This window comes from Molossus molossus, unplaced genomic scaffold (assembly GCF_014108415.1).
Source record: "Molossus molossus isolate mMolMol1 unplaced genomic scaffold, mMolMol1.p scaffold_m16_p_21, whole genome shotgun sequence".
NCBI lineage: Eukaryota > Metazoa > Chordata > Mammalia > Chiroptera > Molossidae > Molossus > Molossus molossus.
In genome coordinates this window covers 51,721,564-51,735,123 of record NW_023425357.1, presented here as the reverse complement: position 1 = coordinate 51,735,123, position 13,560 = coordinate 51,721,564, and the positions used below count along the sequence as shown (strand labels likewise).

The 13,560-nt window shown below is 55.5% G+C and overlaps 1 protein-coding gene across 1 annotated transcript; it reads left to right on the top strand.

Moving 5' to 3' along the window:
- The first annotated feature begins 2,822 nt into the window (after positions 1-2,822).
- Positions 2,823-11,708, top strand: DBNDD1 (dysbindin domain containing 1). The gene is made up of 4 exons (XM_036275422.1): positions 2,823-2,874; positions 9,187-9,336; positions 9,669-9,794; positions 10,815-11,708. The coding sequence occupies exons 1-4, from the start codon at positions 2,844-2,846 to the stop codon at positions 10,970-10,972; spliced, it is 465 nt and encodes a 154-aa protein (XP_036131315.1). The 5' UTR covers positions 2,823-2,843; the 3' UTR covers positions 10,973-11,708.
- The last annotated feature ends 1,852 nt before the right edge of the window (positions 11,709-13,560 follow it).

The following is a 13,560-nucleotide window of genomic DNA, read 5'->3' as shown; positions in this document are numbered from 1 at the left end:
TCTCCCCCTGAAGAGACGCATTGGGGACAGAGTGTGAGTCATGAAGAAAGGCTTGGATCTCTTTGTCCCAGCAAGGGGGGATGTGCCTTATTTGCACGCTGGGCTTCAGACACCCACACAGTGGTAGGGATCTGAGAACCACAGTGATGAACCTGAGGGGCTTCCTGTTTGCCCAGCCAAGCCCTGATTGTTCTTGGAGTGCAGCAGCCAGTTGAAAGGGCTGCACTGACCTAACTTGCACAGAGCTATAATTTATTTATAGCAGGCCATGAGGCCTTTGTGAGATCTGGTCCTGCCACTGTGCCTAGGCAGCCAAGGCCTCTGTGCCAGACACCACTGGCCTGATAGGAGCCTCCTCCCCCAAGGCGGGCCTCCTAGAGGGAATTTGGCAGGCAAGACAGTGCAGCTGGGTAACACAGCGGGGTAATTATTATTATTTAACATTTACTTTGCAGACCCAATATGCTAGGTGCCTCATACTGATTGGTTTTTCTTTTGGAAGTCTGGCTCTGAGTTCTGAATTAAATAAATGCATTAACAATAATTCCTTTCAGCAAAAAAGGCAAGAATAGGAGGGTTAGCTCAGGATACCACACAGGATGTTCATTTCTCACAAATCAACAGCATGGATTGCAGAGATAAGTAGTTCATGGAGCCCTGGGCTCTCAACAAGGCCCACAGCAACTTGTACTTTACATATTAAATTTGAGTTCAGATTTTTAGAAGAGTCTTTTCTTCACATGTGCAACTTAAGACACTTTTATTCAGCATCACACTGTGCAACTCAGAAACACAGATAAGTTGCATTTGAGTTTTTGGCAAAACCCCAGAGCAGATGTTAAGCATACAAACCACTGACATATCATCTAATGTTGGCTCTTCCTAACACTCACTTACCTGGTTGGCCAGGTAAACTGCTTAGGGCCCCTGCATCAACTGGGTGGAGGCCTAGATGTTAGGAAAACAGAGAGCTTAAGAAAACTACACTTTCTTTTGTTTTTTTTATCTTTATTGTTGAAAGTATTACAGATGGTTTCCCTCTTTTCCTCCTCCTCCTCCCCACTCGCATCCCCTCCTGTCTTCCCTACACTATTGGCTGTGTCCATTGGTTATGCATATATGCATATAAGTTCTTTGGTTTATCTCTTTTACAGAGATAAATAGTGAAGCATTTACCTATGAAAGTATGTAATGTGCATAAGATTTGCCTCAAAACAATCCAGCACTGAAGGGAGGCATTGGGTAGTAATGAAACAAGATCATCGGGAGCTGGTGATCATCGAATGTGGGTGATGAGTACATGCAGGTTAATTGTGTTATTCTTTCTACTTTGGTTTGACAATGTTCTTAATAAAAAGTAAAAAATATATGCCCTGGCCAGTTTTCTCAGTGGTCAGAGCATCAGCCCACGAACCAAAGGGTCATGAGTTTGATTCCTGGTCAGGGGCATATGCTGGGGTTGCAGGTTTGATCCCTGACCCGTCAGGGTTGTGTGGGAGGCAGCCAACTGATGTGTCTGTTTTACATAGATGTTTCTCTCTCTTCCTCCCTCCCTCCCTCTCTTCCTCTCCATCTAAAAATAATTAGAAAAATATCCTGGGGTGAGGATTAACCAAAAAAAAAAAAAGTTAAAAATAAATACTGGCCCTGGCCGGTCTGGATCAGAAGTTGGAGCGTAGGCCTGTGGACCAGAGAGTCCCGGGTTCAGTTCCCGCTAGGGGCACGTACCCAAACATAAATAAATAAATAAATAAATAAATAAATAAATAAATAAATAAGAAATTAAAATAAATAAATAAATACTGGCCTCTTGATGCCTTTGACAAGAGTCCCTCTGCATACATGTATTTATCTCTCCAGCAGGGATAATTATTAAACAGTTACTGTGGCTGCATAACAGGTTACACCCAAAATGTAGTGGCTTAATACAGTCACATCTCTGTTTTGCTCGTGAATCTGAAACTCAGTAAGGACCAGATAGAGACAGCTGTGTGAAAGTGCAGACTTTGGGCTTGGATTCGGGCCTTCTGGCTTTTAGTGCCTGGCTCTGCAACCTTGATCAGGTTACCTGCCCTCTCTGGGTTAGGTTTCTTCCCGCAGAAAACGAGGATACCGTCGTCTTAGTGTCACTGGAGAGTTAACGCGACACTGCGCTCGAAAGGCTTGTGCGGTCCTAGTGCAGCGGTCGGTGTTCGGAGGTGGGACTTGAGTGAACCAATCTCTGCTCTCAGGGAGCCCAGACCCGGCCTTCAGCTTCAGTCCCAGGAGCCCTCCCTCCCCGCGCCGCGGCCCCCACCTCCTTATCTCCCATCCCCCACCCACGGCCCCTCCCGCCTCGGCGTTAAACGCTCTCGCCCCCCCCCACCCCACCCCCACCCCGTCTTTCTTCATAATATTTATTACAATCTGCGGTTCGTCGTTTAAGGACCCTAGGGTGCTGCCTCTCCTTGTGCGAAGCGCCGGCTCGCACACAGATACCTACGGGTGAGCGAACGGAGGGGACTGGTGGCGGCCGCGGGACGGGCGTGCGCGCAGCGCTGGGAGGCCGCGGGCAGGTGCGGTGGGTCCGCGGGGAGGGCGAGGTCCGCGGGGGGCGGAGTCCGCAGGCCCCGGGCCGACAGGGGGCGCGCGCGGGCCGGGCGGGGCCGCACCTGTGCTGCGGGGCTGGGGGAGGATGGGGTGGCCGGGGCCCCGGAGCAGCTGCGCGCCCCGCCCCGCGGGCTCCTCCCCGCCGCCGCGGCCCCCCGGCTGCTGCCCGATGCGCGGAGCCGGGGACCGGGAGCCGGGGCCGAGTCGCCACCGCTGCTGCAGGGCCGCCAGGGCCGGGTGACACCGCTGGCTGCATGGAGCCCCCGGAGGGCGCCGGCCCGGGAGGTGAGTGCGGCCCCAGCCCCGGAGCCCCGGAGCCCCGGAGCCGCGCCTTCCCCGCAGCGAGCCGCAACCCCTTGTTCTCGGCCCAGGCAGCTGCTGGGGCCGCTCCGGGTCCCGTTGGGCCGGGCGGGGAGACGCCCGGGAACAGCCGCCGCGCCGGGCCGGGGTCGCAGAGACCGCGTCCCCGCCCCCTCGTCCTCGGCTGTGCCTGGAGGGCTTCTGGGTGGGTGGCCCACAGTTTCGTTCCGAACCCCTTCCAGCCAAGCCGTGGATCCGGGGGTCAGGGGATGGGGCGCGCCGGGGCCGGAGTTTGGGGTCCGGATGGGCAAGGCTTGGGGAGCGACGCAGCCGTCTTAGCCGCGCGTCTGCTTTGTTCGCCCCAGCATCGCTCCCGCGGGCTAGGGCGGGGTGGGGGCGCAGCCGGAACCCGGTCGGTACCTGGCTGAGACGGGGTCTCGGAGGGGCACTGCCTCCGGTGGGGGAGGGGCCATGCCGGCAGGGCCTGTCGGCCTGGACGGGGCCCAGGGGAGCACGCGTCTGGGAGGGCAGGTGTGCACGGAGTGACCCCTCCTCGCAGCCCGTCCCCTGTCCTGCCGAAGTGGAAGGGAAACTGTAGGAACCCCCCTCTCGAGCCCTTTTGGACCGGCTTTACGGACGCCATCCATCCTCCTAGGAACTAGGATGCAAACGCACGACTCTTCCGCTCGCCTGACCAGGCCTCAGGTGCATCCCTGGTTCCCTGCAGGTCCCATTCCAGGGAGCCACTCCCTGACTACACAGGGACCCGCTGGGGGTCCCCCAGCACCGGCGGCCTCCTCTGTGACCAGACTGCTGGATTCGGTGTCCTGGAGCAGTGGGTCCATGCTTCAATCTGCCGTCCCTTGTTGGGCAGGTTAATGCCAGGAGGCTGCCTGAGGACCCTTGTTACCCTCCGTGCAAACACCACACACACCCAGGGACCCGCTGGGTGTAGGTCTCCTTTGTTTTGTCATTTGTGGGAGGGATCCAGTCTTTTCTTACAACTGACTGTCCCAGGACAGCCCCCCACACCCACACACTTCCCAGTGGCAGCCTTGCTGGGATGCGAGGGAGGGTTGAGAGAGCGAAGGCTGGGCAGCCAGGCCTGTGAGAGCCCCTCTCCCCCTGCAGGGCTGTGCTGAGGAGCTTACCCACCCTTCAGTTTCTGAATCTCACGCACTGGGAGCTTCTGATTAAGTCATTCAGTGCACAGACATGTCTTTACCAGGTGCCTGTTTTGTGCAGGCCGGTGGAGGCTGTGGCTACCCTCAAAATCACACTGTGTAACCCCATAGTCTTCCTGCCTGCCCCACACCGCGATGTCCACTCCATGGGATCTCATCAGGTCACGTGTGGGTGGCTGTCATTCAGTTCACTGACTTCTGTAAACTTTATTCTGGAGAGTGTGGAGAACACACAAAAGGAGAGAAAACAGTATGGGAAAGCCTCGTACCACTCAGCCAGACCCCACCAATCTCCCTTCAGTACTAATTGTAGCAAATCTGGACGTACTATTTTATCCACAGTTGTTTTGAAATAATCTCTAAAAGATAAGGTTCTTATGGGTATAATTCAAATCCCATCTTAGACCTAAACAAATGAACAGTACCTTAATCATCGAAGGGTGCAGCTATGGAGGTGGGTGTGGTGGGGATGTACTTCTTGAAGGGCCCCAACTGTTGCTTCTGGAAAACCAGGGTTCTAGCTCACCCCATGGGGAAAGAGAGGCTGCGCTCGGATGCAGCTAGGAGGAGGGGTACTGAGTCCAAGGACAAGGGGCTGGGGAAATTAGGTTCTGGGGCCCCACCTCTGTGGCCATCTCTCCCTCTCTGCAGCCATTTGTTTTTATGACATTCATTTATTCACTTCATTACTTCACTTGTTTACTTGTGGGTGTGTGCAGGGTGCCTCCTCTGCTGGGCACAGCCCTGGACACACAGCAGGGAGCTTGAAATTTGGGACAAGTTCTCAGCATTGTGCTGGAAAATAGGTCAGCAGCATCGCACAAGGTAACCCTATCAGTTCTACTCACATCAGAAATCGGCCCTGGGTGGGGGACAGACTGTGGTACCCCAGCTTCAGTCTCCCCACAGGTAGCTGTCCTGAGGCATGGGTAACACCCACTGGCCTCTGCCCTGGCCAGGTGACCCAGCTTATGGCTCAGTTAGGCTGTCAAGCACCCCGCCCCGTGTCTGCCAATGAGATCACTCCTCTGTTGATACCCCTGGAGAGCAGTGGTCTGTGGAGTATCTGTCTCTTCATCCTCCAGGGATCAGACAGCCCCTTATTAACTATGGCATGGGGTCTTGGGCTCATTCGTTCAACAAACATTTATGCTGCACCTACCGTAAGCTAGGGCCAAGCCCAGATCCTGGAACTCACACCCAGTCCCAGCCGCTGAGCCAGGTGCCTGGCACATAGTAGGTGCGTAGCAAATGGCACATGTCCGAAGCCCTCCTGGCTTTGCCCTTCAGCTCCAGCCAAAATCAACCTTTGCTTCCATTGAGGGTTTTTAAAAATTGAGATAGTAGTCACTTGTCCTAAAATTCACCCTTTTAAAGTGTAAAATTTAGTGTTCTTAGTATACAGATGGTCTCCAACTTAAAATGGTTCAACTTAATGATTTATTTTACTTTACAGCGGCAATCAGAGTGATAAGCATTCAGTAGAAACTGTACTTTGAAATTTGAGTTTTGATCTTTTCTGGACTGTGATATGATAGTCTCTTGTGGTGCTGGGCAGCTGCAGGCTAATGTATGTGTTCTGGGCATATTTGAGGTGGTCTGGAATAAGCTACATGTTCAGTAGGTTAGGTGTCTTAAATGCATTGTTTACTTACAATATTTTCAACTTACAACAAATTTATCAGGATATAACCCCATCATAACTCAAGGAACATCTATATTCACAAAGTTGTGCAACCATCCCCAGCATCTAATTTTAGCATATTTTCATCACCCCCAAAGAAACCCTGTATACATTAGCTGTTACTCTGCATTCCACCCATACCCCAACCACCAGTATGCTCTATGTCTTCTCTGATTTACTCTCCACTATGGATTTGCCTGTTCTGGACATCTGCATAAATGGTGTCATGACATGTGGACTTTCGTGTCTGGCTTCTTGCACTCACCACAGTGTTTCCAAGGCCCATCCATGATGTAGAAGGTGTCAGCTCTTTGTTCCTTTCTGTGGCTGAGTAATAGTCCATTGATGGATGAACCCCATTCTGTTTATCCGTCACCTGTTGATGGACATTTGGGTTTGATTTCACTTTTGCCTGTTGTGAATAGTGCTGCCATGAACATTGTACAAGTATCTGTGTAAACATGTGCTCTCAGTTCTTTTGGGTTTAAGCATAGGAGTGGAATTGCTGGGTCATGCGGTGACTCTCATTTGATACCTGGACTGTCTTCCACTGAGGCTACACCACTTTACGTGCCCAGATCAGTCTTGCCCCTTCCTGGGGGCTCCTCTATCCCTGGCATCTACAATGGCATTCTGACTCTTAATCTCCTTTCCATCACATTCTTCTAGACAAAAGATCATTGTCCTTGGCGGCAGAAGTTACATCTGCTCCTTTTTCTTCACCCTACAGCTTTGACACAGACCAGGGCACCAGAATTTATAGATACCAGGCCCCTGCCAAAGGGAGATGAAAAAGACTCAGAGACCAGACACGTACTGTATTCTGTTGACTCTATGACACGTGGATGCTTTGCTGTTTCAGGCATGTGGGAATTTGATCAAACGTGCTTCTTATGGTCAGTGCAACAGTCCATAATGGCTGTGGGGTCTGTCCCAGGGGCTGTCTGAGGCTCCTGGCTCCCACTCTCTATAAAGAGACATATCAACATTCCTAGTCCCCCTTCCCCGCAAGATGGGGCAGGAGTGTGCTGTGTGGCTGAGGTCCTGATGGCTCCACCCCTCCACCTGTGGACTTCATCCTTCCCACCTGGACTGCATCCCTGAAAAGTGCAAGTAAATGCCGCCCCTCTCAGCTCAGACCCTCCAGCGGCTTCCCCCAGCTCACTCACAGTAGCAGTCACTGTCTACGAGATGTACCCCCACCCATGTCCCCTGGCCCTCACCCTGCTCCCCTCAGGTGTGGCACAGTTCCCGCCCACCTTCAGACCCCTGCCCCAGTAGAACCGCCCTCACTGCTCCCAGCCTGCCCGTCCTTGAGAGGGTGGAATCGTCTACTTTGTTCATGCTGTGGTCCTGGTGCAGAGTGGGTGCTTAGGACACTTGGTTAGGATGGATGGATGGATGGATGGATGGATGGATGGATGGATGGATGGATCCTTTCTTGTCTAGAGAAAAGGCCCTACCCAGCAACAGAGGGACAGGGCAGCTGTGAGCAGAGACCCTGCCTCTATCCCTCTAGTTTTCAGAAGTCCACTTCTGCCTGGGTGGGGCCCAGGGAACATATTCCAGCTTCCCTGTGGGCACAGGTAAGGAGTCTCTCCCCCCTACTCTGGCTCCTGTTCCCAGCCCTGCACCGTGCCCTGGGAAAGGAGGCCAGCAGCTGGTGGCTGAGAGCTCAGACTCCATCGTCCCTGTGCTGTGTGCCTCGGAGGAGCTGAGCCATTCTCTAAAAACACAACACTCAGCGTCCCACCCTCCTGGCTGGTTGTGAAAGCAGAGCCCTGGGATGGTGGCCGGCACAGATCAAGTATGAGAACCCCGCAAGCCACTGTCACTATGGTTACTGTCCCAGAGCTCCCTTCTCCAGTCGGAGGCTCCCACAGCCCAGAGTCACCCATCAGCACAGGCCACGGGGTGGAAGTGTCTCAGAGTTGTGTCGCGGGCCAGTAGGACACAAGTTCTCTCCTGTCACATGCATGCCCGTGTGCCGCCCTGCCCCTTGAGGAGACAAAGCAAAGTGTCCTGCAGAATAAGCACATCCCCCCCCCCCCCCCAGGGCTTCCTCAACCTCACTCCCCCAGCTCAGAGCAGGGTCCAAATCACATTTCTTGTGCCCTCTGAGTGGGAAGGTGTCCTTGCCAGGCTGCCAGAGCCAAGACAGGGTGGGTGTAACTCTACCCTCTGAGGATGCTCAGAAGCCACAGTCCAAATGCAGCAGAGGTGGAAACCGGATCCCCTGAGCCCCTGTCCAGCCTGGCCAGGCCGCCTGTCAGCAGGTCCACCTTCCCTCGGCCACGCTCCAGGGCGGGTGCACCCTCCAGCTCTGTGGCTGGGGCCATCTAAACCCACATCCCACATGGCAGTGTCTGGGCTGCAAACCACAGTTGGGGAGGACAGGCCCACCCCTTACAGTCAGCTGTTGGCACTGGGAGCCCCTGCTGGGCCCCCCGAGTCTCGACACTCGAGGCAGCGGCAGCTGCTCCTGGGGCTTCATCCACTCCGGACCTCAGCATGCTCCTGAGGCATCAGAGACTGCTGAGGGCACCAGGGCCGGCTCGCTGGAGTCTACCTGCTCAGCTGTGGGGCCCCAGGGGGACGTGCGGGGAGGGCCCCGGCACAGTTTGCAGGAGGAGCTGGTAGTTGTGGGAGCTGGTGCTCCTGTGGTCCGTCTCCACCAAGCACACCCCCAAGGGGCCTCCTGCCCTCATCTCACAAAAAATTAGTTATATGAGAAAAGCGAGAAATTACATTTTTCAATAAAAAATTTGCGTAACCTGGCCAGTGTGGCTCAGTGGATTGAGTGTCGTCCCACGGACTGAGAGGTCCCTGTTCGATTCCCAGTCAGGGCACAAGCCGAGGTTGTGGGCTCAGTCCCCAGTAGGGGGCGTGCAGGAGGCAGCCGATTGATGTTTCTTTCTCACATCGATGTTTCTATCTCTCCCTTCCTTTCTCTCTAAAAAATCAATAATTTGCATAGAAAACCCTGGAGGAACATTCTCCAAATTGTGAGGTATGGTGGGTGGTAAGGGAGTCTACTACCTCCCACCCCTACCCTGTTCTGTAACTCTCACTATGAGGATATATTGTGTTGAATTCAGACACAACTTAGGTTCTTTCAAAGTCAATGGACGGAGGACAGACAGGCGATGGGACCAGCGAGGAAGCCCCCTGACACCTGCATGGCCTGCGCTCATCAAACTCAAACACTCAGGTCCAAGGTCTGGGGCCACCACCCATGGCCAGGAGCGGCATCCCCAGAGAAGCCCCCACCCTAGTCTGGGATCCCGGCCCGAGGCTGCCCTGAGCACCTGACCACACCCAGCACCTAAAGGAGGGCCCATGGGCCAACTTCTCAAGTCCCTGCCTATGTCCTGGGGTGTGTGGGAGCCCCCATGTGTCCTCCCAGGTAACACATTCTGTCTTCTGCAGAAATAGTTAAGGAGATTGAAGTGCCACAGGCTGCCCCAGATGCCCCGGCCCCGGGGACAGGGAATAGCTGCCACTTGCCTGGGGCCGAGGAGGAGGAGGTGGGAATCCCAATACCAGCACCAGGGCTCCTGCAGGTCACAGAAAGGAGGCGTAAGTATGGCAGAGCCACCTGGCATGCTCCGTGGGGACCTGTGACCCCCTGGGGAGTGGGGACCAGGGGCCACATCCTGTCCAAACACCTCCAACGTGGCAAGCACTGGGCTGTCAAAGCTTTGGCTGGGCCTCAGTTGTACCCTCTGTAAGTGGGGGACCCCAGAAGGCATTTGGTCCTGAGCGTGGGGAGCAGAGTTGGGGGTCTGGCTGTCCCGTCTTAATTGGGCTGTGCTGTGCTTTACCCAGAGCTCTGGTTCTTCCCTGGGTCTCGTGGGGGGCGGGGGGGGTGTCATGGAGTGACTACACCAATGAAAGCCCCCTGCCCCCAGAGCCCCTCAGCAGCGTGTCCTCCCTGGAGGTGCACTTTGACCTCCTGGACCTCACCGAGCTGACCGACATGTCCGACCAGGAACTGGCCGAGGTGTTTGCTGACTCTGACGATGAGAACCTGACTGGTGAGTCGCCAGCAGGTGAGGCTGACTGGGACGCAGTGACGTTGGGGGAGGTCCTGGGGACAGACCACTCACCACTGCTCTCTACAACCCCTGTTCTTTACAATTACTTTATCTCGATTGTGTGTGTAAATAGTATTTGCCAGCATAGCACCATTTCATCCAACATGTCTGCATTCTGCGTGTCTCTGTGCCTATTCCTGCTGCCCCTCCTCATTTCTTCTTTTCAAACACCAGCTAAAGGCCAAAGCCACAGACCCACTGAAGGTAGAATTTACTGAATGTGAATTTAATCACAAGTTAAGCCCTGGCCAATGTGGCTCAGTTGGTTGGCTTCAGCGTCATCCTGAAGACCAAATGGTTGCAGGTTCAATTTCAGTCCTGGTGGGGCGTGTGGGAGAGGCATCTGATCTCTCTCCCCCTCCCCCTCCCTCCCCCTTCCCCCTCCCTCCCGCCCTCCCCCCCTCTCTCCCCCACTTCCCTTCTCTCTAAAAATCAATGAACATGTCCTTGGGTGAGAATTTAAAATATATACTTTTTTAAATCACAAGTTAAGCCAAGCACAGAGGGGGTGACATTCTCTCAGCCTGGCCCCTCCTCAGCTCAGCCTGATTTGGTTTCCCCTTTGGTTCCTGAGGAAGCACTGTCCTTGTCCCGACGCCCAAAACCTCAGAAATGGCAAGGCAGCGGTGGGGCGTGTGGGCCTGGGGACACGCCTCAAACCCCATGCAGGTGGAGCCCGGGGGGGGTTCAGACCCCAACCCTATGAGCCTGCGCTCTGCAGAGCAAGGAGGTGGTCATCTGCTGTTCGCCAGGCTCACCGTCTGGATGGGGCCTTGGCCACGCAGCTCGGGCCACACCCAGACCCACATGTGCTCATGGCTGGGGGCACATTTTCTACGTGCCCAGGGGACCCCAGTGTGTCCTCAGACGCCATGCTTGGAGGCACACACAGGCAGCCCAGAAGCTTCAGGACAGATGCAGGATTCTAGGCCATGCTGACCGTGCCCGTGTTCCCACCAGGCCTGCACCCACTGCCCCGGGCCGGCTGTCTGCGGTCCCCGTCCTGGACGCGGACCAGGGCTGAGCAGAACCTCGAGAAGCAGCACCTCGGCAACCCTGAGCGGCAGCCGGCGATTGTGGACACGTTTCTCACTGTGGAGAGGCCCGAGGAGGACTAGGCCAGGCCGCCCCAGGACCAGGCAGAGGACGGCTCCACAGACACGCTGCCCACCCCACGTGGCTCCAGGTTGGGGTCTCGAGACACCCAGCACAAGCACAGCCCAGTGGCCTTATGTCCAGTTCCTTCCTGGTCCCTGGATCAGGGCTGACATTGCCCGGGGATGAGACAGGAGTGGCCTGGGCCTTCTGGAGACTTCTGTCTGCAGGACTGGTGCTCTCATCTGTCACAGCCGAGTGGGTGCCAGGTGGAGGGAGGATCTGAGCAGATGACAGCCATTCTGCAAGGCCCCTGGGGTCTAGCCAAGTACGAGGTAGAAGAGTCAGTCCTGAAAATTGCCACCTTCATTTCAGTCCTGTCCCCTTCCTGTCACCCATAGAGCAGTGTCAGCACTGGGCCCCTCCCAGACCCGAGACCCTGCTTGTCTTGGTCCCTGCAAGACAGCCGAGCCCACCCGCCTTAGCTTGGAACATAAATACGGCATGACTGCTTCGGACTGCTGGGGGGGTCACCTCCTGCCAGTCCCTCACCTATGCTGTCCCCACCGCCTGTCCATGTATACCGCCAGCCGGCATCCTGGCCCGAGGGTTTGGGGTGTGGGGGGACCTGGGCATAGCCCCTGACCCCCAGGCTAGGGGCACCAGGCTCAGCTGCTCCCAACACTGCTTTTTATGTGCTAAGGGACAGAACAGGCTTCTGGTCTGACTGTAAGTCCAAGAATGGTTTTAAAATAAATGTGTGAGATTGCTTTTGGTCCCCACCAAACCTGCCCTGCGCTGTTCCCCACTGAAACGTCTCTGGGAGGGGAAAAGTGCTCTTCTGCTGGAGCCCTGGACACGTGGGCCCCTGTGCTCAGCTAGACAAGGTTCCCTCAGGAGTCTGCAAGTGTTTGCTTTGCACACAAGGGCATGGAGACCCTGCCTGCTCCCTCCACATGGGGTCAGCAGCAACACAGGAATGTTTACCCGGCACAGTCAAGAATGTCACTGAAGCCCTGGCCTGTTTGGCTCAGAGGTTAAAGCATCGGCCTGTGGTCCAGAGAGACCCGGGTCCGGTTCCCCCTAAGGGCATGTACCTCGGTTGTAGTTTGTCCCCGGCCCTGGTTGGTCGTGCGGGTGGCGGCCACTCGATGTGTCCCTTTCATGTCGATGTTTCTCTCTCTCTCTCTTCCTCTCTCCCCCTCCCACTCTATCTGAACAAAAAATGGAAAAGTGTCCTGGGGTGAGGATAAAAAAAAATAAAGAATGTCACTGAAACCCAATCCTGCAAGGGCGGCCTGCCCAGCCCCACCCCGCCCCTGGGTCTTCCTCCCAGAGTCCGCCCTTCCTGCTGCTGCAGAGCTAACTGCAGAAAGTGGACTCAAACGTCGCCTGTCCTAAGGCCCAACCACCACCTCCTCCTTTGTCGCAGTCCCCAGAGCTCGGGCTTGTACCAGGGAATGCTCTGTGTGCTGTTTTCTCCAGCCAAGTCACTGGGGCCTGCTGTGCTGCAGTCTGGGAGGTTTATTTGGGTCACACGTCAGTGACAAATGCCCTGGATCTCTGGTCATTAAGTGAAGATCCTGCCCCCACAGAGGCCCGGGAGGCCCAGGTGCTCCCTGGTGAGCCTCCTCCCAGCCAAGGGCAGGTTCACAGGCGCCCAGGCCCAGAGCAGCAGGTTTGTCCCAGGGGGGCAGCCAGCAGGGACGTGTCCATTTGTGAGCAGAAGACCAAGATGAGGCTGAAACCCCAACCATTTTAATCACCTGTGAATCAAGGACCCAGAGAACAGGCCCCAGGCGCATGTCAGGTGGTTCCTCGAACCCCAGGTTAGGGAATATTCTTGCCCAGGTGTACTCCATCCACAGGCCCAGGAAGTAGGAGCCAACACAAAGCTCGTGGAGAGTGCCCAGGGGCACCGTGGCCCTGGCAGGGTGAGGAAGGGTGCAGCAGGGATGTCACTGCACTGCGCCCGGGGCCCCAGGAAGAGGCCGTGCTCCCAGGCTCTGGACGCCACAGGTAGGGCCTTCCTGGGATTGAGGAGAGCACAGGCACCTCCAAGAGAGAGTCTTGATGCCCTGGCCGGTTTGGCTCAGCGGTTAGAGCGTCCGCCTGCGGTCCCGAGAGACCCGGCTTCGGTTCCCGCTAAGGGCATGTACCTCGGTTGCAGTTTGTCCCCAGCCCCGGTTGGTCGTGCGGGTGGCAGCCACTCGATGTGTCTCTTTCACATCGATGTTTCTCTCTCTCTCTCTCTCTTCCTCTCTCTCCCTCCCACTCTGTCTGTACAAAAAAAAAAAAAAAAAAATAGAAAAATGTCCTCGGATGAGGATAAAAAAAAAAAGAGAGAGAGTCTTGAGACAGGACCCTAAGCAACTCAGTTATGGAGGCTGCATTACAGGGTGAGCCCTAGAATGCACACTTTACAAACAGCAACAGTAGGACTCCACAGAGAGCCCAGAGCAGCCCACCCTCCTGGTGACTCTGAAAAGGGGTGTAGGGAATACAGCTTCCTGAGTGGGTGCAGGAGAGGGGCCAGTGTCGCACCCCCTCATGGCTCCACCATAGGCCCTGACTGCTCACCTGTAGGAGGTGTTGCATTTCCTCTATAACC

What these genes read in the sequence shown, in the direction of transcription:
- DBNDD1 (XM_036275422.1), top strand. Translation starts at nt 2,844, where the DNA reads ATGGAGCCCCCGGAGGGCGCCGGCCCGGGAG. An exon ending in GCAGGTCACAGAAAGGAGGC is followed by an intron (nt 9,337 to 9,668) that starts GTAAGTATGGCA and finishes CCCTGCCCCCAG; the next exon opens with AGCCCCTCAGCAGCGTGTCC. An exon ending in TGACGATGAGAACCTGACTG is followed by an intron (nt 9,795 to 10,814) that starts GTGAGTCGCCAG and finishes TGTTCCCACCAG; the next exon opens with GCCTGCACCCACTGCCCCGG.